The 19,671-nt window shown below is 40.9% G+C and overlaps 1 protein-coding gene across 2 annotated transcripts; it reads left to right on the forward strand.

Annotated features, from left to right (window-relative positions):
* Nucleotides 1–479: 479 nt before the first annotated feature.
* Nucleotides 480–16,445, forward strand: ube2g2 (ubiquitin-conjugating enzyme E2G 2 (UBC7 homolog, yeast)). Of its 2 annotated transcripts, XM_053328243.1 has the most exons (7): nt 480–683; nt 1,925–1,960; nt 2,445–2,490; nt 11,517–11,635; nt 14,809–14,949; nt 15,036–15,159; nt 16,275–16,445. In XM_053328243.1, the coding sequence occupies exons 1-6, from the start codon at nt 641–643 to the stop codon at nt 15,146–15,148; spliced, it is 498 nt and encodes a 165-aa protein (XP_053184218.1). In that variant the 5' UTR covers nt 480–640; the 3' UTR covers nt 15,149–15,159; nt 16,275–16,445. The 2 variants fall into 2 exon arrangements, with proteins under 2 accessions (XP_053184218.1, XP_053184217.1); XM_053328242.1 differs by lacking the exon at nt 16,275–16,445 and having other exon boundaries at nt 15,036–15,779.
* Nucleotides 16,446–19,671: the final 3,226 nt, after the last annotated feature.

Genomic DNA, 19,671 nt, shown 5'->3' on the forward strand with positions numbered 1-19,671 from the left:
TCCAGTAGGTGGCAGTAGTTCAACATGTAGGAGTAATTATATCCAGTAGGTGGCAGTAGTGCAGCATGTAGTAGTCATTTATCTCCAGTAGATGGCAGTAGGTGGCAGTAGTGCAGCATGTAGTAGTAATTATCTCCAGTAGATGGCAGTAGTGTAACATGTAGTAGTAATTATCTCCAGTAGATGGCAGTAGTGTAACATGTAGGAGTAATTATCTCCAGTAGATGGCAGTAGTGTAACATGTAGGAGTAATTATCTCCAGTAGATGGCAGTAGTGTAACATGTAGGAGTAATTATCTCCAGTAGGTGGCAGTAGTTCAACATGTAGGAGTAATTATATCCAGTAGGTGGCAGTAGTGCAGTATGTAGTTGTCATTTATCTCCAGTAGATGGCAGTAGTGCAACATGTAGGAAGCTGCAAGCTGCCATTAAACAACAAAGAAGCAGCAGCTGCAGTGTCGCTCAGACGGCCAGCAGGAGGCGCTGTGACAACACACACTGACAGGAAACGGCAGTCTGAGCTGGATGAACCGGGCCAGCACAGTTAACGAGTACAAACTCAGAGCTCCTTCTGCTCCTCCGGTACTTCTCCGGTGCTGCTCCTCCGGTGATCCTCCGGTGCTCCTCCGGTTGGCTCACGATGGCCGGCACCGCGCTGAAGAGACTCATGGCGGAGTATAAACGTGAGTTTCGTCACAGCGCCGGTGTTACGGTAAAACTGGTGACCGTGTTATCTGCTGACTTTATCGCAGGTCTTCTCCTAACTGTAGTTTAATCCTTTATAAATACTCATCTGTGTGTAACATGTAAGTTATACCCAGCATTTATGTTAGTTAAACTATGTTCAGACCATGGGCGGAAGTAACCAGATAACACGGATACCAGATAATCCGCAACACCGGTAGCTTTAGCGTTAGCAGCTAGGCTAACCGCTAACAGTCCTATAAAACGTCTTTTACACCAAACTTTACTTTAATAACCTTATTTAATGTGTAATATTTGATCCGTTTAGACTCGTAGAAGCTTTATAACATTGTGCTGATATGAAACAGAACATTTTATAACATCTTTGAGTCAACACGTTAGCTTCTTAAATAAATACAGATGTTTATAAAGCTCAGTAAACATTAAGTAAGTGTTTTTATTCAGATTAAATAAAACACACTAACAGCTGCTCGACAGTGTGAAGCATGTTTATCTGATTCTGTTAATAAGTAAAATAATAAAAGTTTAATAAACAGTTTAAACTCTGATGTGATGTTTAAAGAGAAACTGAGATATTTATTAGTTTAACATATGTGCGTGTGTGTGTGTGTGTGTGTGTCTGTATGTGTACGTTGGTGTGTGTGTATGTTGATGTGTGTGTGTGTGCGTGTGTGTGTGTCTGTATGTGTACGTTGGTGTGTGTGTCTGTATGTGTACGTTGGTGTGTGTGTGTGTACGTTGGTGTGTGTCTGTGTGTGTCTGTGTGTGTGTGTGTGTGTGTGTGTATGTATGTGTACGTTGGTGTGTGTGTGTGTACGTTGGTGTGTGTATGTTGATGTGTGTGTGTGTGTGTCTATGTGTGAATGGTGTTGTGTGTGTGTATGATATGTCTGTCGGTGTGTGTGTGTGTGTGTTGTCTGTATGTGTGTGTTGTCTGTATGTATATGTGTGTGTGAATGTTGGTGTGTATGTGTGTGTGTGTGTTGATATATGTGTGTTGATGTGTGTGTGTGTGTGTGTGTGTTGATATATGTGTGTTGGTGTGTGTGTTATGTTTGTGTGTGTGTGTGTGTGTACGTGTGAATGTTGGTGTCTGTGTTGATATATATATGTATGTATGTGTATGTTGATATGTGTGTGTGTATGTTGGTGTGTGTGTGTGTTATGTGTGTGTGTATGTGTGTATGTGTGTGTATGTGTGTGTGTGTGTGTGTTACAGAGCTGACTCTGAACCCACCTGAGGGAATTGTTGCAGGTGAGTTTTTGCTGTAAAGTTTTGTGGTGCTTTCAGGTTCAGTTATTTAGCATTTGTACTTTATTTGCTGCAAAGTTCGTATTTATAACTGTAATATTTTAACATCGAGCTCATAATGCTTCAGTTCTTTCACTGTTAGAGGATGTTTTAATCGGTTTGATCTGTTTTCCTAATAAAGTTAAAGTGATGAAAATGTCTTAAATGAATTACTCACTGTTTTAACCTCAAAGACACAATTTGTTGCCATGACGATACGAGTAAAAATCTCTAAACAGACATTACTAGATAAAAAAATATATATTTGATGAAACTCTCTGAGGTCAAATGTCTTCTTATTTAAAATGTTTTATTCTTATAATTATTTCAGTCTTAACGTATGTTGAATATCTTTGTCTCACTTTATTGGATTATTTAGTTTTTATTCCTTTTTTAAAATAAATATCTTTTATATCGGCTTGTTTAAAATAACAAACTGTGTCTGCAGGTCCGGCCAACGAGGAGAACTTCTTTGAATGGGAGGCTCTCATCATGTGAGTTATTATTGTTATTATATTATTAATAATAGGGAAAGGTATAATTGTATAATATTAGAAAGTGAAGCAGCAGTGAGGACAGATCTGCAGTCTGCTCGCTGTGTCTGATGAGTTTGAGACGTTAAAGCTGCACGTGGATCAGTTTTCATTCACCAGCTTTTCTTTCTGCTTCACGTTCAAACCCAAAACTGAAAACTCAACTCAGCTTATAAGGGATCGGTGTGTTTTCTGCTGGGGAGTAAAACGGAAATATTTACTCAAAAAGACATTTTTTACTGTCTAACTTTACATTATTACATTTACTATAAATTCCAATAAATAATAAACATAAAAACATTTATGTTTATATTAAACTTGAATTAACTTGAAAAGGTTCATGTGTACATAAAATGCTGCTTGTGTAACTTTAAATTAGGCGTGGGCCGGGATGAGGCTCTAACGGTTTGATAACCTGAGGTAAACATATCACAGTTTCACGGTTTTATGATTACAGCTATAAAATGTTATATTATGAAATGTCTGAATTTAAAAACCAAAAAAAGGAGAAAAATTCCATTGAACGGTCTTTTATTTCTAAACATATGAACATGATGGAACATTAGTAAATATGTATTTAAAATAAATAATAATAATAAATAACTTAATTCTTTCCAATTACAGGGTATCCGCGGGGTCTTAAAAAGTATTAAAAGTTGATAAATCAATTTTGGGAAAATTAAGACCCTTAAAAAGTCTTATCACGACTCTTTAAAGTCTTAAATTTTTAAAGTATTTTTCCCAAATTAGCTGTCCAGGAGTTTGAGTCCCAAAAAACATTGTAAAAGTGTGTCAAAAAAGCAAAACGAAGATGAACAGGTAACAGTAAAAAAATAAAAAAATAAAAACCCTAGGCGGGTGCGTTCGTGAATTTTCTCGGAGACTGCCGGCATGAGTGGGCGAGCGGACGGGCGGATATTCAGAAGCACAATCTGGCACTCCCAGCGAATATTACGAACGCACCTAAAAGTACACCCCGCGAAAACGAAAAGTGAATGTTGGTGAAGGTTGGTGAAGAAGATGGGGAAGTGTAAGTTTGCAGAGTCCTGGCTGGAAGTACCGGATTTTAAAGAGTGGCTACAGCCAGTGGAGGGGAATGTAAGGGAGGCATATTGGTTTTTTTTTTGTAAAAAAAAAAAATCAGCATTTCCTCAATGGGAATCCACTCCCTTAAATCGCATATGGCTTGCGCTGCTCACAAAGCCGCTGCTTGCCGCCGAGAGCGGTAGCTCTCCATCGCAAGCTTCTGTGCAACACCACCGACAGCCGCACCTGTACCTCCAGCTACGTGCCGTGCTCTCTCCACCTCTTCTGCCGCTGTAAGTGACATTAGAGTGGCTCTTGGCGGCACGGCAACGCTACATGCGGAGGTGTTGTGGTGTCTCCACACAGCGGAGAAACACCACTCGTTCAACTTCTGTTCTCATGTATGTTAATGTAGTTCAAGGTTAAAAAAAATAATAAATGAATTTACAGCAGAGCTGTTGTATTGAATTGAATTAACATTGGATTGTTCAAGTTACACAGTGCGACATTAATATCACCATTTATATATAATATAACCAAGTCGCGGTGAGGTATTAAAAAATATTGAGAAGGTCTTGAAAAGTCTTAAAAAGGTATTAAAATTAACTAGAAGATTCCTGCATATACCCTGAATTAAAAAATAATATAAAATAAGTGCGGTCCTTTAACTGAGGCTAAACCTGCAGCTCAAGTCACCACATAAATGTTTTTAACGGAACGGTATGAAACTTTAGTGGTTTTGAAACCGTGACTTTTTCATACCGTGGTAAACCTTGAAACCAGTAACCGCCCATGTCTACTTTAAATATTGGTGCATATTGATCAACATGTTGGCTGATTCTGATATCTGTGATAAATATCGGCTTCTTTTTTATGACCAATTTTTTATCTGATTTTCGAAGTGGAGGCTGCACACGAAACACAAGACGACCAGACAGACTTACAACAAGCACAAATAATAATACAGTCAATAAAGAAGAAAAAGTACATATGACTGAATGTGTTGAAGTCTGCAGCCAAAAATACATAAATAACAATAAACAGTCCCCACAACCGTCAAACACATAAATATCAGCTGACTGTCGTATCAGGTCTGGTCTCCGGGTTTATTATTATAATAAGGATTTACAAAAGTGAGTACGCTCCTCACATTTTTGCAAATATTTTATTATTATATCTTTTCACGGGACAACACTATAGAAATGAAACTTTGATATAAGTGTACAGCTTGTATAGATTTACTGTTAAATATTAATATGTTCAAAGTTTCATTTCTAGTGTTGTGCCGTGAAAAGATATAATAAAATATTAGCTAAAATGTGAGGCGTGTAGTAACTTGTGTGAGATACTGTATATAATCAGCGTCACAGTGACTGAATGTCCTCATATCAGTGTTGGTTGTGTTTCCAGCTGCTGACCAGCAGGCGGCGCTGCTGCCAAACTAACAAGAGACTCAGCAGCAGAACAGCCTCCACTCATTCAGTCCTGAGTCTTTACTCAACTTTAACTAATATAAATTAACTTTTTCTACATTTTTATTACTTAAAAGAAGTCAAAGTTTTTGGTTTCTGTGTTTAGCATACGTGATGATAAATTTAACATCTTTTGAGTTTCGGTTAATCAGAGAAACGAAATGTTAAAGTTGATTCTTTTCTCGATTAATCTAAAAATGTCTGTTCTGAAAGTCAGCCGCAGAAAACCTGAAGAAACTCAGTTCAGTTTTTGAAGCAGATGCTTAAATATGAAATGTTGAACACAAGCAGACGTTCAAGAACAGACTGGTAAATGAACGAGAATCGTGATTCTAACCAAACAACCAGATCTGGACGTTGGTTCAAACGTGAGCTGAAAAGTTCATATTGGAGCTTCAATGAGCTGTTGTCCTTGAGTCAAGGGAGGAAGGAAGGATGGAAGGGAGGAAGATGGAAGGAAAGGAGGAAGGAAGGGATGGAGAAAGGGAGGAAGAAGGAAGGACACAGGAAAGAAGGAAGGGAGGAAGGGAGGAAGGTTGGGGGGAGGAAAGAAAGAGAGAAGGAGGGAGGAAGGAATGAAGGAAGGGATAGAGGAAGGAGGGAAGGACAGAGGAAAGAAGGAAGGTAGGGGGGAGGAAAGAAAGAGAGAAGGAAGGAAGGGAGGAAGAAGGAAGGAAGGACAGACAGACAGACAGACAGACAGACAGAAGGAAGGAAAGAAGGAACAGTCAAAAGAGATTGGGTAAATGTGACCCTGGAGGACGACGGAGGGTTAACGAGCTGTTTGTGATGCATCGGATCATCTGAAGTAGTTTCCTTGTAATCCAGCAGAGGGCGCTCTGAAGCTTCACTGGTTACTACACAGCTGCACATTTACCCTCCAACATTTCATCTGAGGAAACATCCCCTCTATCTAACATTAAAGCTTCAAACATGCCGTCATGGAACAAACAGAGTTCATGTTCACTACTGTCTGCTCACAATCCCACAATGCAATGCTTCACATTTTAAAGATGAGAAAACTACGTCTCATGTAGGCTGAGTATCGTTTAATAAATGACGCCAGCTCCAGTTCAACAAGCCTTAACCCTCCTGTTGTCCTCGAGTCGAGGGAGGGAGGGAGGAAGGGAGGAAAGGAGGGAGGGAGGGAGGAAGGGAGGAAAGGGAAGGAAGGAGGGAGGAAGGGAGGAAAGAAAAGGAAGGGAGGAAGGGAGGAAAGGAAAGGAGGGAGGGAGGGAGGAAGGGAGGAAAGGATGGAGGAAAGAGGGAAGGAAAGGAGGGAGGAAAAGGAAAAGAATGAAGGGAGGAAAGAATAAGGAAAGGAGGGAGGAAGGAAGGAAGAGAGGAAAGGGAGGAAAGGAGGGAAGGAAGAAGGGAAGGAAGGAAGAAGGGAGGAAAGAGAGAGAATGAGGGAGGGAGGAAAAAAGGAAGGAAAGGAGGGAGGAAGGAGGGGGAAAAAGGGGGGATGGAGGAAGTATAGACGGAAGGAAGGGAGGAAAGAAGACTAAGACGCGGTCAATTTGACGACAGGAAGGTTAAAGTGACGCTGATACAAACTTCATTCAACACCGATCACGTGACTAGAAGCATAAAATACCGTAACCCTCCACATCTTAATGATTTGATTATTACAGAAGTTCATTTTGAAAGTCTTCAAATTATTAATATTTATTAAATACAAAATGCTCAAAATCAGCATGCAGGTTACAGCACACGTCACACACACATATAAAACCATGAATGTGCGTAGATGTTAACTCTGGCATATAAAATATATGTGTGCTTACTACTAAGGAGACACAACAGTCATAGTTTCTAGCTTTAGGTGCAAAAGGATCGACTGCAGGTATCGACCCGAGACGTTTCTATACTACTTGGTATTGATTTACTGCAGTCACTGATACTCAGCCCTGCAGGTTTCTGACACAACCTGAGTTCATGTAAATGTGATGTTGTATTATAATGGAGGACAGTAGAGAGCAATCACATCACCAAAACAGTGTGTGGAAGTATTTTGGGTTTTACAGTGTGGGCCGAGAAGACTTGGTAAAAGGCGGTTAGGGTTAGGGTTAGCTGTTATTAACAACAACACATCTGTGGGCTCACCGTCTAAATCATTCTAACAGATTGCAGGTAAATTGAAATTCCTTTGAACTTGAGCCCTGCAGACAAAAGGAAGAGAGGGAGGAATAAGGAAGGAAAGGAGGAAGGGAGGAAAGGAAAGAAAGAGAGAATGAGGGAGGGAGGAAAGAAGGAAGGAAGAGAGGAAGGAATAAGGAAGGAAGGGAGGAAAAGGAAGAAGGGAGGAAGGAGGGAAGGAAAGAAGTAGGAAAAAAAGGGGGATGGAGGAAGTATAGACGGGAGGAAGGGAGGAAAGAAGAATAAGACGGGGTCAATTTGACCCGGGAGTTAAAGTGACGCTGATACAAACTTGGGCTCACCGTCTAAATCATGTCTAAAACAGATTGCAGGTAAATTGAAATTCCTTTGAGCTTGAGTCCTGCAGACGGATATAAAACAGAAGAGCAGGAACAAAATCAACCCCTCTGTGCTCTCTGGTGGACGAACTGTTACTGAGACTGTTTCTAAATGAGCTCAAACCTCGTTTTCCATTTCTGGACGCTGACTTCTCCTTTACCAGCTGATCCAGGTTTATCTCCAATAACAGCTAGATACAATCACTAGTGGTTTGAAGTGGAATGATTATTGGATTATTAAAGTACCCGTTAATATTCTTCTCATGAACTGAACGGTTAATTGTCTGTATTTGTCTGATCTCCAGTTTCTCGTACATGTTTGGTTGTATGTCTGTACCGGGGTTATTATAGTTAACGAAAACTAAGACTAAAACTAAAACTAGCAATGAAAAAATAATTTAGTTAACTGAAACTAAAATAAAAACTACGATTAAAACAAAAACGAAAACTAAATAAAAACTACAATGAACAATGTGAAACTAACTAAAACTAAACTGAATTGCAGATAAATTCAGCTTTGTTTTTGTTGTCGTTTCGTTTTCTCCTTCGGTTACTTCCTGTCCTGCAGCAGCCGGTTAAAGAATGAAATTAAAAAGGACTTGACAAACCATATTTGGTGTCACTTATTCTTTCATCCTTTTCAGCTTCTGCATGTCAAGGCTTTCTCTTAATACCTGAAAAACTGAAACTAGTCAATTCCTCAAAATAAAAACTAAACTATAACTACTAAATCACTCGTTGAACTAACTAAAACTAAACTGAAATAAAAAAGCAAACTGAAAAACTAAAGAAAATTTCAAAACTATAATAACCCTGGTCTGTACTGGTTTTGAAGAGTCTGTCTGTCAGGTGTTGAAGGCAGCAGCCGCGCGTCCTCGTCATTCGTTGTAATGGAGCTTCCTCCTGTTGTTGTTGTTTGTGTTGTTCTTAGCGTGCCAGCAGCTTTAGTCTGCCCTTCAATTTAACCTGCAGCTCGTTCAGAGTCAAACGGTCCACATTCCTGCTGCCCGCCCGATGACATCACTGTCACCGCATCCCATCATTACCTGGGACACTCCTCAGGTGCAACTGCTCCCAAACACTCGCTCCCCCGCTGCAGGGCTTTCCTGTTCTGTCCCAGCAACAGTCCAAGACTCAGGGGTATTCAGTTACAACGGTTCTGTAGTCGCTGAGTCGGTCAAAACAAATCAAGTATCAACTATTTTCTTAGTAGAGTTAATCGGTTTGGTCATTTTTGTTGGAAACCAATAAAACATTTATCTGGTTTTCATCTCAAATATGAAGATTGGATTTTTTTTTTTTTCATCAAATCTGAAACCTTTTCTGACTTTAAAAAAAAAAAAAAAAAGATGATTTAAGATGATCACTAGAACCATCTAAAGGAATGTGTGTGTGTGTACCCAAATCCCTAGAACCACCCCGATGACCACTGGCTCCTCTGTAAAGTACCACAGGAACCACCTGCAGGATTAAGAGGTACAGCTAAGGAGGTAAACCTGCACGTGGTTCCTGTGGTACTTTACAGAAGTGCCACTAGGATGGTTCTAGGGATATAGGGAGAAAACAAACTCTTCATTAGAACCACCTAAAATACCTCTTTAACCTTGTAATCAATCAATCAATCTTTATTTGTATAGCGCCAAATCACAACAAAGTCATGTGAAGGCTCTTTCCACATAGAGCAGGTTCTAAACCGAACTCTTCAGGTTTTAACTTTAAAGAGACCCAACATTCCCACATGAGCAGCACTTGGTAACAGTGGAGAGAAAAAACTCCCTTTTAACAGGAAGAACCCTCAGAACCAGACTCAGAGTGGGAGAACATCTTTTAACAGGAAGAACCCTCAGAACCAGACTCAGAGTGGGAGAACATCTGCCTCGACCGGTTGGGGTTGAGAGGAGAGAGAGGAAGGATAGAGGAGAGAAGCACAATGAAAATTAAATGAAAGGGAAACTATAACAAGAACCATTTAAAGCAGCACTGCAGCCAGAACCTCCTAAAATAACCTAAACTGTGTCAGTGACGAGTGACGCCACAGACTTTATCAGGCTACTGGTCTCAGACTCTCAGTGAACTGTGCATTCTGGTTTTGATGTCAGCAGTTTGTTGTTTTCCTGACAGACTGATAAAACACACGCCTCACCTGCCTCAGAAGTGCGTAGACCCTTCTCTGATTGGCAGGGCAGATAACCAATCACAGACTGTGTTTGGTTATTTCATTCAGCGGTCAGTGTGAAGCAGAGCACAGATGATCAGATCAGATCAGCTTCAACAGGAAGGAAGACAGACTGAGTGAGTCCAGATAACTGATAGTTTCAGATATTCAAACATGCACCTGAACACTGATAATCAATCACCAGACAGCTGCGTGACACTCGATGATAAAACACTTTCACTGACGCTTTAACGATGCTTCAAACGCTTTGATTCCTGCAGCTCTGATCAGAACTCACGATGCAGAAATAAATCTAAATAAAATGATTCTTTACTTAAACAGGTTCTCTCATTGAGACCGAGGCTCAGCGAATAATTAGAGAATAATTAGTTTAAACAACAAAAACAGAAAATTACACATCATCGCTCATTAAGAGTTTTGTTTGAACCAGATTTAAATAAAGGGAACAATCCCCTGAAAGCCCAGCAGAGCCTTTTAGAGAACCCTGAGAACAACCCCCTTGGTTACCACTAGAACCACTGAAAGAGCATCACACCCCCCGTTATAAACACCTAAAGGATCATTACAACTACCCACGACACCATTAGAGAACCTTATCTGTGACCTAAAGAACCTTTTGAAGGATCCTTGGAACTTCTCCAATGACCACTAGAACGTCCATCTATATTACCCCTGGAGTGATCATATGTACCTTCTGAATGACCTGTAGAACATCCCAACTGACCAGTAGAACATCCTAACTGACCTGTAGAACATCCCAACTGACCTGTGGAACATCCTAACTGACCTGCAGAACATCCCAACTGACCTGCAGAACATCCTAAATGACCAGCAGAACATCCTAACTAACCAGTAGAACATCCTTACTGACCAGTAGAACATCCCAACTGACCAGTAGAACATCCTAACTGACCAGTAGAACATCCCAACTGACCAGTAGAACATCCCAACTGACCAGCAGAACATCCCAACTGACCAGCAGAACATCCCAACTGACCTGCAGAACATCCTAAATGACCAGCAGAACATCCTTACTGACCAGTAGAACATCCTAACTAACCAGTAGAACATCCTTACTAACCAGTAGAACATCCTTACTGACCAGTAGAACATCCTTACTGACCAGTAGAACATCCTTACTGACCTGTAGAACATCCTAACTGACCAGTAGAACATCCTTATTGACCAGTAGAACATCCTAACTAACCAGTAGAACATCCTTACTGACCAGTAGAACATCCTTACTGACCAGTAGAACATCCTTATTGACCTGTAGAACATCTTAACTGACCAGCAGAACATCCCAACTGACCCGTAGAACATCTTAACTCAGCTGAGGGCCGTGTGTGTGTGTGTGTGTGTGTGTGTGTGTGTGTGTGTGTGTGTGTGTGTGTGTGTGTGTGTGTGACCATCCTAACTGACCCGTGGAACATCCTAACTCACTTGTAGAACATCCGAATTGACCTTTAGAACCTTTTACTTGGACTGGTACAGTTTGTTTGCCTCAAACAACCATTTGAAACTTCTTATTTTATGTAAATGTGTTTGTACCTCAGTTTGTGCTCAGGGTGATTTTATTTTACATTGATCAAATATTCTACTGTTCCACTTTAAAACGAGTTACATTCAGTCTGAATACACTTTAAGGAGTTCTGTAGTTCTCTGTTCTTCAATGATTCACTGAGAAGAGCCGTTAAAGGTGCATAAAAACGAGGGTAAGATAATGACAGCTCTTTATTTTGAAGTGTTGATGATTTGAGGTGATTTCTGCTCATGTTCTGTCTGGTGCACATTAAAGCAGCTAACACGTTCTCTTGTTCTCTTGTTCTGTCTCAGGGGTCCTCAGGACACTTGTTTTGAAGGAGGAGTTTTTCCAGCCGTCCTCAGTTTCCCGTCTGATTATCCTCTCAGTCCTCCCAAGATGAGATTCACCTGCGACATGTTTCACCCCAACAGTAAGTCCACAGCTCTCACACCCGAAACTATCCACCCCGAAACCTGCTGACGCGCTTTGACTGTAAACCCGTCATTTGACCCGTCAGGACACGCCGTCATTAGCGCTGTGATTAGTGGACTGCAGTCTGGGCGGTGATGTCACAGCAGGGAGACGGTCTGAGCACGCTCCGTAATAATTAGAGGACGCTCGCTGCTGACCCTTCATCATCACACTCAGTGGTAGCACAACACCAACCCTCAAACTAGCCTTAAAAGGGTTGTTCTGAAGTGAGGAGCAGCCAACAATGTGCTCACTTTGAAGGAAACAAACACACACACACACACACACACACACACACACACACACACACACACACACACACACCAGCATGGCCCTCAGCTGAACTTCCTGCTGTAACTGTATCGTCCTCCATCAACAACCAGCAGCAGCAGAAGATAAAACCAGTGCAGAAGGAAACCCGGAGCGGCTCAGGATGATATAACACACTCAGGCCTCATGCAGGTGAACCAGGTGTGCTCACATCACTTCTGCATTTGTTACTTTTCTTCTCATTTAAGAAAATCCACAAAACCTTTAAAGGGTCATAAAGTAAAAACAGGCGAGTGGCTTCACCTGGTTGGCTCCTGTACAGCCGAGTCATGACATCACTTCCTGTCTGTTTCATCGCTGGTGTTTGTTCCACAGTATATTTCTGTATTAGTTGTTTTTGTGAGTAAACCTTCCTGCTGCTGCTCCTGCAGGCAGAGCTGCTGTTATTAGACGAGTCTGAACTCGTTCAGCCCACAAACCTCCGAGACTGATGGGAAACGATGTTCATTAAAGGAAACTCCTAAAAACATAAATATTGAACAAACAATGACTTTATTTAAACATGAACTTACTGATGAGAAACAAAGCTTCATGTTTACTTATTAGCAGAGTGAAACATGTTAATGAGGTTCGAATCTGTCAGTTCTAGTTTGACTTCAGCTGTTAATCATCATAAGTCTGGATCAGAGATTAATAAATGTTGGTAAGATGATGAATTAATAAATCAGTTAAACTAGATTTAAAAGCAGCATCAGGTTTTTTAAAATGTACATTTAGTATTTTTGTTGGTTTTATAGATAAATTTAGACTGAACTCCGCAGCAAGACATCATGGAGGTTACGCCCAGTTCAATATAATCAATATATTAAAAAAAGATCAATAAGAGAGTCAAGGAAGGAAGGAAGGGAGGAAGAAGAAAGGAAAGGAGGGAGGAAGAAGTAAGGAAGGAAGGAAGGAAGGAAGGGAGGACCGAGGAAAGAAGGAAGGTAGGAGCGAGTGAGGGAGGGAGAAAGGAAAAGAGGAAGGGAGGAAGGAAAGAAGGTAGGGGGGAGGAAAGAAAGAAGGAAGGAAGGACAGAAGGAAGGAAGGAAGGAAGGAAGGAAAAAAGGAGGGAGGAAGGAAGGAAGGGACTGAACTCCGCAGCAAGACATCATGGAGGTTACGCCCAGTTCAATATAATCAATATATTAAAAAAAGATCAATAAGAGAGTCAAGGAAGGAAGGAAGGGAGGAAGAAGAAAGGAAAGGAGGGAGGAAGAAGTAAGGAAGGAAGGAAGGAAGGAAGGGAGGACCGAGGAAAGAAGGAAGGTAGGAGCGAGTGAGGGAGGGAGAAAGGAAAAGAGGAAGGGAGGAAGGAAAGAAGGTAGGGGGGAGGAAAGAAAGAAGGAAGGAAGGACAGAAGGAAGGAAGGAAGGAAGGAAGGAAAAAAGGAGGGAGGAAGGAAGGAAGGGACTGAACTCCGCAGCAAGACATCATGGAGGTTACGCCCAGTTCAATATAATCAATATATTAAAAAAAGATCAATAAGAGAGATTTGAAATGACATTTGACCCATTTTATACCAAAAGACTGAATGCTCCTGAACATGTCAAATGGTGTAACCACAAAAGAATGATAGATATTAAATATGTGATCAGCTACAGTGTGTTTAAATGGACTTATACTAATAATGACTTCATTTAAAACATGTAAATGTTTCCTGGTCTCCATGGTAACCAGATGAAATGTAATATTTAGAACAATAGTATTCCATTAGCTTTATTTAATATAAAAGTTATAATGTAAGATCATGCCACACTAGTTGATATGGTGTTAGGTAGGAAGGAAGGAAGGAAGGAAGGAAGGATGTAAGATCATGCCACACTAGTTGATATGGTGTTAGGTAGGAAGGAAGGAAGGAAGGAAGGAAGGAAGGAAGGTGTTTTATTGACTATTTACTGTTTTTAAGCAAAGTTGAATTATTTGGTACAAAGTTTTTATGGTTACACCACTTAGACATTTTTACCATAATCCTCTAATATATTCTCTCTAAATGGATTAAAAGCAGAAATTTGATGCTGGGTCCACAAAAAAAGAATGTGTGAAGTTATTCATACGTTTATTTTCACATTTTAACCCTTTAAATTTAAACTAAACCACATGGAGACTGATATAAACCTCTCTGACCTGTAGACAATTTAAGCGACAGTTAAAACATGACGATAGAAAGTGTAGAACAGTCGGAGGTATTTAACAGCGTAATGATCCTAACCCTAACCCTAACCCTTTAACAGCGTAATGATCCTAACCCTAACACTAACCCGGTGAGACTCATAATAAATGTGTTTGTGGTTTTAGAGAGTCGATGATGTGAAGTGACCTGCTGTCAGAGAGCATGAAGAGCCTGCATGACAGGAAGCCAACAGGAAACACTTGAGCTGAGCCATCTGATAATCTCACCTGAGAGACACACACACACACACACACACACACACACACACACACACACACACACACACCCCTAATATACTTGTGAGGACCTTCATTGACCCAGTCCTTCCTTCTGCAGATCACACAAACTCTCCTGACTCGATTATTTTCTTTTCTCAGTTAATCTGAACGTTATTATTATTATAATTATTTTGTCGATTTTATAACTTTGTCTTCTTCAAATGTCTCGTTTTGTTTGACCCACAATCCAAAACCTCCAATATATTTACTAACACTGAAAACGCTGCTCCACTTTAACTAGTGAACGAGTATCAGATCAGATTGAGCTGATGAGTCATTCGTGTGTTTGTGGATATTAAATTGAGGATTCCTCCCCAACAAAGCTGCGTCTCTGAGTAGAAATGTCCTGACTGTGTTTTAATCTCTCTGCAGTCTATCCGGACGGGCGCGTGTGCATCTCCATCCTCCACGCTCCGGGCGACGACCCGATGGGATACGAGAGCAGCGCTGAGCGGTGGAGTCCGGTCCAGAGTGTGGAGAAGATCCTGCTGTCTGTGGTTAGCATGCTAGCAGGTACGCCGCCTCATTGCATCACACATTACATCATCTGTGACGTCACACAGCCACGGTCTGATAACAGCTGCTCCTTCTCTGCTCAGAGCCGAACGATGAGAGCGGAGCGAACGTCGACGCCTCGAAGATGTGGCGCGAGGACCGAGAGCAGTTCTACAAGCTGGCCCAGAAGATCGTACGCAAGTCGCTCGGCCTGTAGAGACGAGCTGCGTGAGTCACTCTGTTCGCTTTTCATCAGCAGACGGACGCTCGGAGAACTAAACCCACCAACATGCACGACTGACTGTCCCTCGTTACCATGGAAACACACACACACACACACACACACACACACACACACACACAGACAGAGCGTGAGAGAGGCACAGATCAATAAACTGATAGATGGGCGACCGGGAGCCGAAAACAGCAGCAGGTTTTATTTGAATCCATTTTAATTGTAAATGTTTGTAGGAGACGTCAGCGGAGAGAAAGAAAGGGTCATGTGATCATTCTCACTGCGGCTTCATCATCATCATCATCATCATCAGTGTTTCAACCTGCCTGAGAATCAAAACATTAAAGTAAAATAATGAGCTGATTCACAGACGGTTTGACTCCATGTTAACTCATCTGCTCAGGCCGGTTTAGAAACAGGCCCATAATAAATAAATCCTGCATGAAAAAAATCCTCTAACAGTAAAAATACAAAAATATCGGTTTTCAGTTTTTGGACTTTTTCTTTAATCTTTGATTTTGGCTGAAATTTTGGATCATTTGAACATTTATTGATTGTTAATGCATTTTAAAAAGCTTGTTATATTATCCATTCTGTCAAATCTGCATCTGAAAAGTAACTAAAGCTAAAGTAAAGTACTAGTACCTCAAACTGTACTACAGTAGAGTACTAGTACCTCTAACTGTACTACAGTAGAGTACTAGTACCTCTAACTGTACTACAGTAAAGTACTAGTACCTCTAACTGTACTACAGTAAAGTACTAGTACCTCAGACTGTACTACAGTAAAGTACTAGTACCTCTAACTGTACTACAGTAAAGTACTAGTACCTCTAACTGTACTACAGTAGAGTACTAGTACCTCTAACTGTACTACAGTAAAGTACTAGTACCTCTAACTGTACTACAGTAGAGTACTAGTACCTCTAACTGTACTACAGTAGAGTACTAGTACTGCAGTAAATGTACTTAGTTACTTTCCTCCGCTGCCTCCCGACCCGCTGATGCTCCGCTCCTCTTCTTCTTCTTCTCTCTCGTTTGACTCATTGGGCTCAAAGTTCCTCTCGGCTTCTCTCAGTTGGACTTTATGCACTTTATCTTCCTGCAGGACGTTTAATCTCTGACACATTGAAGCTCCACCTGGACTGAAAGTGGAGGAGCGTCTCCAGCTGATGGTGCAGACTGACGTTTTAGTGAAGAGTTTCTTTTTAATTTGTCTGTTGATAAAAGTTGTTCCTTAAATAAAACACACTGAGGGAAGAAAGAGTGAGTCTGGTTTTTACTGTGAGGATTTAAACCTGCTGGTCTGGTTCACCTTTTAAAGTTACGGCACAGAGCTGTTATACAAACACCATGAACAGTTTCTATTGGTCAGTTAACTTCAGAAAACTATTAGCAGTTCTCCTCGGTTCACTCGTACCAAGCAGCATATTAATAAGTAGTCGAAGTATTATAGAGGTTCAATACTACTTAATGTTTTACTACTGGCTCTATATTTGGTTTTTATAAGGCTCAGAGATAATAAATGTTGGTGAGATGATGAATCCATAAATCAGTTAAACTAGATTTAAAAGCAGCATCAGGTTTGTTAAAATGTACATTTAGTATTTTTGTTGGTTTTCTAGATAAATTCAGACTGAACTCCGCAGCAAGACATCATGGAGGTTACGCCCAGTTCAAGGGAGGGAGGGAGGGAGGGAGGAAGGAAGGAAGGACAGGAGGGAAGAAGGAAGGAATAAAGGAAGGACAGAAGGATGGGAGGGAGGGAGGAATAAAGGAAGGACAGAAGGAAGGCAGGGAGGGAGGGAGGAAGGAAGGAATAAAGGAAGGACAGAAGGATGGGAGGGAGGGAGGAATAAAGGAAGGACAGAAGGAAGGCAGGGAGGGAGGGAGGAAGGAAGGAATAAAGGAAGGACAGAAGGGAGGAAGGAAGGAATAAAGGAAGGGAGGAAGGAAGGAAGGGACTGAATTCAGACTGAACTCCGCAGCAAGACATCATGGAGGTTACGCCCAGTTCAATATAATCAATATATTTAAAAAAGATCAATAAGAGAGATTTGAAATGACATTTGACCAATTTTATACCAAAAGACTGAATGCTCCTGAACATGTCAAATGGTGTAACCACAAAAGAATGATAGATATTAAATATTGTATCAGCTACAGTGTGTTTAAGTGGACTTATACTAATAATGACTTCATTTAAAACATGTAAATGTTTCCTGGTCTCCATGGTAACCAGATGAAATGTAATATTTAGAACAATAGTATTCCATTAGCTTTATTTAATATAAAAGTTATAATGTAAGATCATGCCTAACTAGTTGATATGGTGTTAGGTAGGAAGGAAGGAAGGAAGGAAGGATGTAAGACCATGCCAAACTAGTTGGTATGGTGTTAGGAAGGAAGGAAGGAAGGAAGGAAGGAAGGTGTTTTATTGACTATTTACTGTTTTTAAGCAACGTTCAATTAGTTTTTATGGTTACACCATTTAGACATTTTAACCATAATCCTCTAATATATTAAATGGATTAAAAGAAGAAATTTGATGCTGGGTCCACAAAAAAAGAATGTGTGAAGTTATTCATACGTTTAGTTTCACATTTTAACCCTTTAAATTTAACTTATTTAATGTGTTTAATAAAGAAGTCTGTCTCAGTGTTTCAGGTTCTCTCTCTCCGCAGTTCTTCTTCTGTGGTTTTGGTATCATGTTATAACCGCAGTGTGACTTCATGAGGAGGAGAACCCATCATGTTTGTCCTCGTGGTGCTGCAGGGTAACGTGGGCACCATCAGACGCCTCCATGATGCTGCAGCGCCGTAGAGAAGAATGTAAACATCCCGAGAGCGTTCTGCTGACCCGCCTCCAGTCAGCAGGTGTCACAGCTCTGCAGCAAAGATAAGACTTCTCATGATGGCTGAGATGAATACAGGTCCTCTAGTTCACAGCTGCACGGTGGGTTCCTCAGAGCTCCTCCACCTGCAGCTTCACCTTCTTAAGGCCCGTTTATGCTCAACGGACGTCCGTTTCAAAGGATGTTACCGTCACTGCTCACATACTTCCATGTGTCCTTTACGTTGGCATGATGTTAACCAATACATCCACCAGGGGGCAGCGCAGAGCCTAACCCTTCCTTCCGTCTGTCCTTCCTCCCTCCCTCCTTCTCTCTTTCTTTCCTTCCTCTCTCTTTCCTCCCTTCCTTCTTTTCCGTCCTTCCTCCTTTTCTTCCCTCATTTCCTTCCTCCTTCCTCCTTTCCTGCCTTCCTTCCTGCCTTCCTTCCTTCCTCCTTTCCTTCCTTCTTCCTCCCTTCATCCCCCCTTTCCTCACTTCCTTCCTCCCTCCCTCCTTTCCTTCCTTGACTCGAGGACAACAGGAGGGTTAAAGTTTCTAACCAACTCACACAACCTTTCCTCAAAAAGTTCCTCCATTGTTATTTCTTCTTCGTGTCTCACTAGAGCTACGTATGGAGTAGTGACAGCAACACTGCCCCCCCATGGTTTCCAGTGGTACTGCTCCGTTTGGTCCGTATCCATAAGCTTTATGGAAACGTGCAGAACGTCTGGATCCGTGTTTAACGTTGAGCATAAATGGGCCTTTATAAACCTCGGTCTCACTTCACGCTGTTGTAAACTCTGATGAAGTAAAACATGGTAGTAGTTTTTATGATTGTAACAGCGGATGTGGAGGCATAGAACAGCCTGATGAAGAGCTAAAAATCAAACTCATTTTATCGGTTACACATAAAACCTTCGTTCCAGGCTCGTTAGCTCTCCATCACAGTTTAACACCGACATCAGTTTAATCCTTTATGTTGACCAGATTTACTTTACTGATGTCAACAACAATTTTTTTTTTGTCATTTACTTTTTATTGATTTTTGATTTTGTATAAACATACAGAGAATCAAACAATGAACATGAAGACCTACAGACGAGTACAGAAGTATCAGGGGGAGAAATAAAGATGTACATATGGAGACTGGTAAACACATCCAGTCATGAAAGTAAGCAATAAAAGTAAAAAAAGGACAAAGTGTAGCGTAATGAAATGGGAGTATTCATGATAGTCTAATCAATGATTATCTGAAGTCCGGTCTGACAGTTGAGATGTAAGTAATCCATTTTTGCCAGTTTTCAATAAATACCTCCTTTTGTGTTCTTAGGTTGAAAGTAACTCCTTCCATCACAAAGATGCTGTGTACAATATCAATCCATTCATCTACACTAGGTGCCTCCTTCTTCAGCCATTTCTTGGTTATGGATTTTTTACAAGCCACCAATAATATCCTCAATAGATATTTATCTTTGTTCCTCCACTCCAGTTCCTCTAGATCAACCAGATATAGTAAGTTGAAACATAAAGTTATTTTTGTTGAAAACACAGTCTCCAAAATTTGATGTACGCATAACCAGAATGGGGTCACAACAGGGCAACTCCAGAATATATGAAAGTGATTCGCCTCTTTGCTTCCGCAGCATCTCCAACAATCGGTCTGAGTGGAATA

This window comes from Scomber japonicus, chromosome 11, assembly GCF_027409825.1.
Source record: "Scomber japonicus isolate fScoJap1 chromosome 11, fScoJap1.pri, whole genome shotgun sequence".
Taxonomy (NCBI): Eukaryota; Metazoa; Chordata; class Actinopteri; order Scombriformes; family Scombridae; genus Scomber; species Scomber japonicus.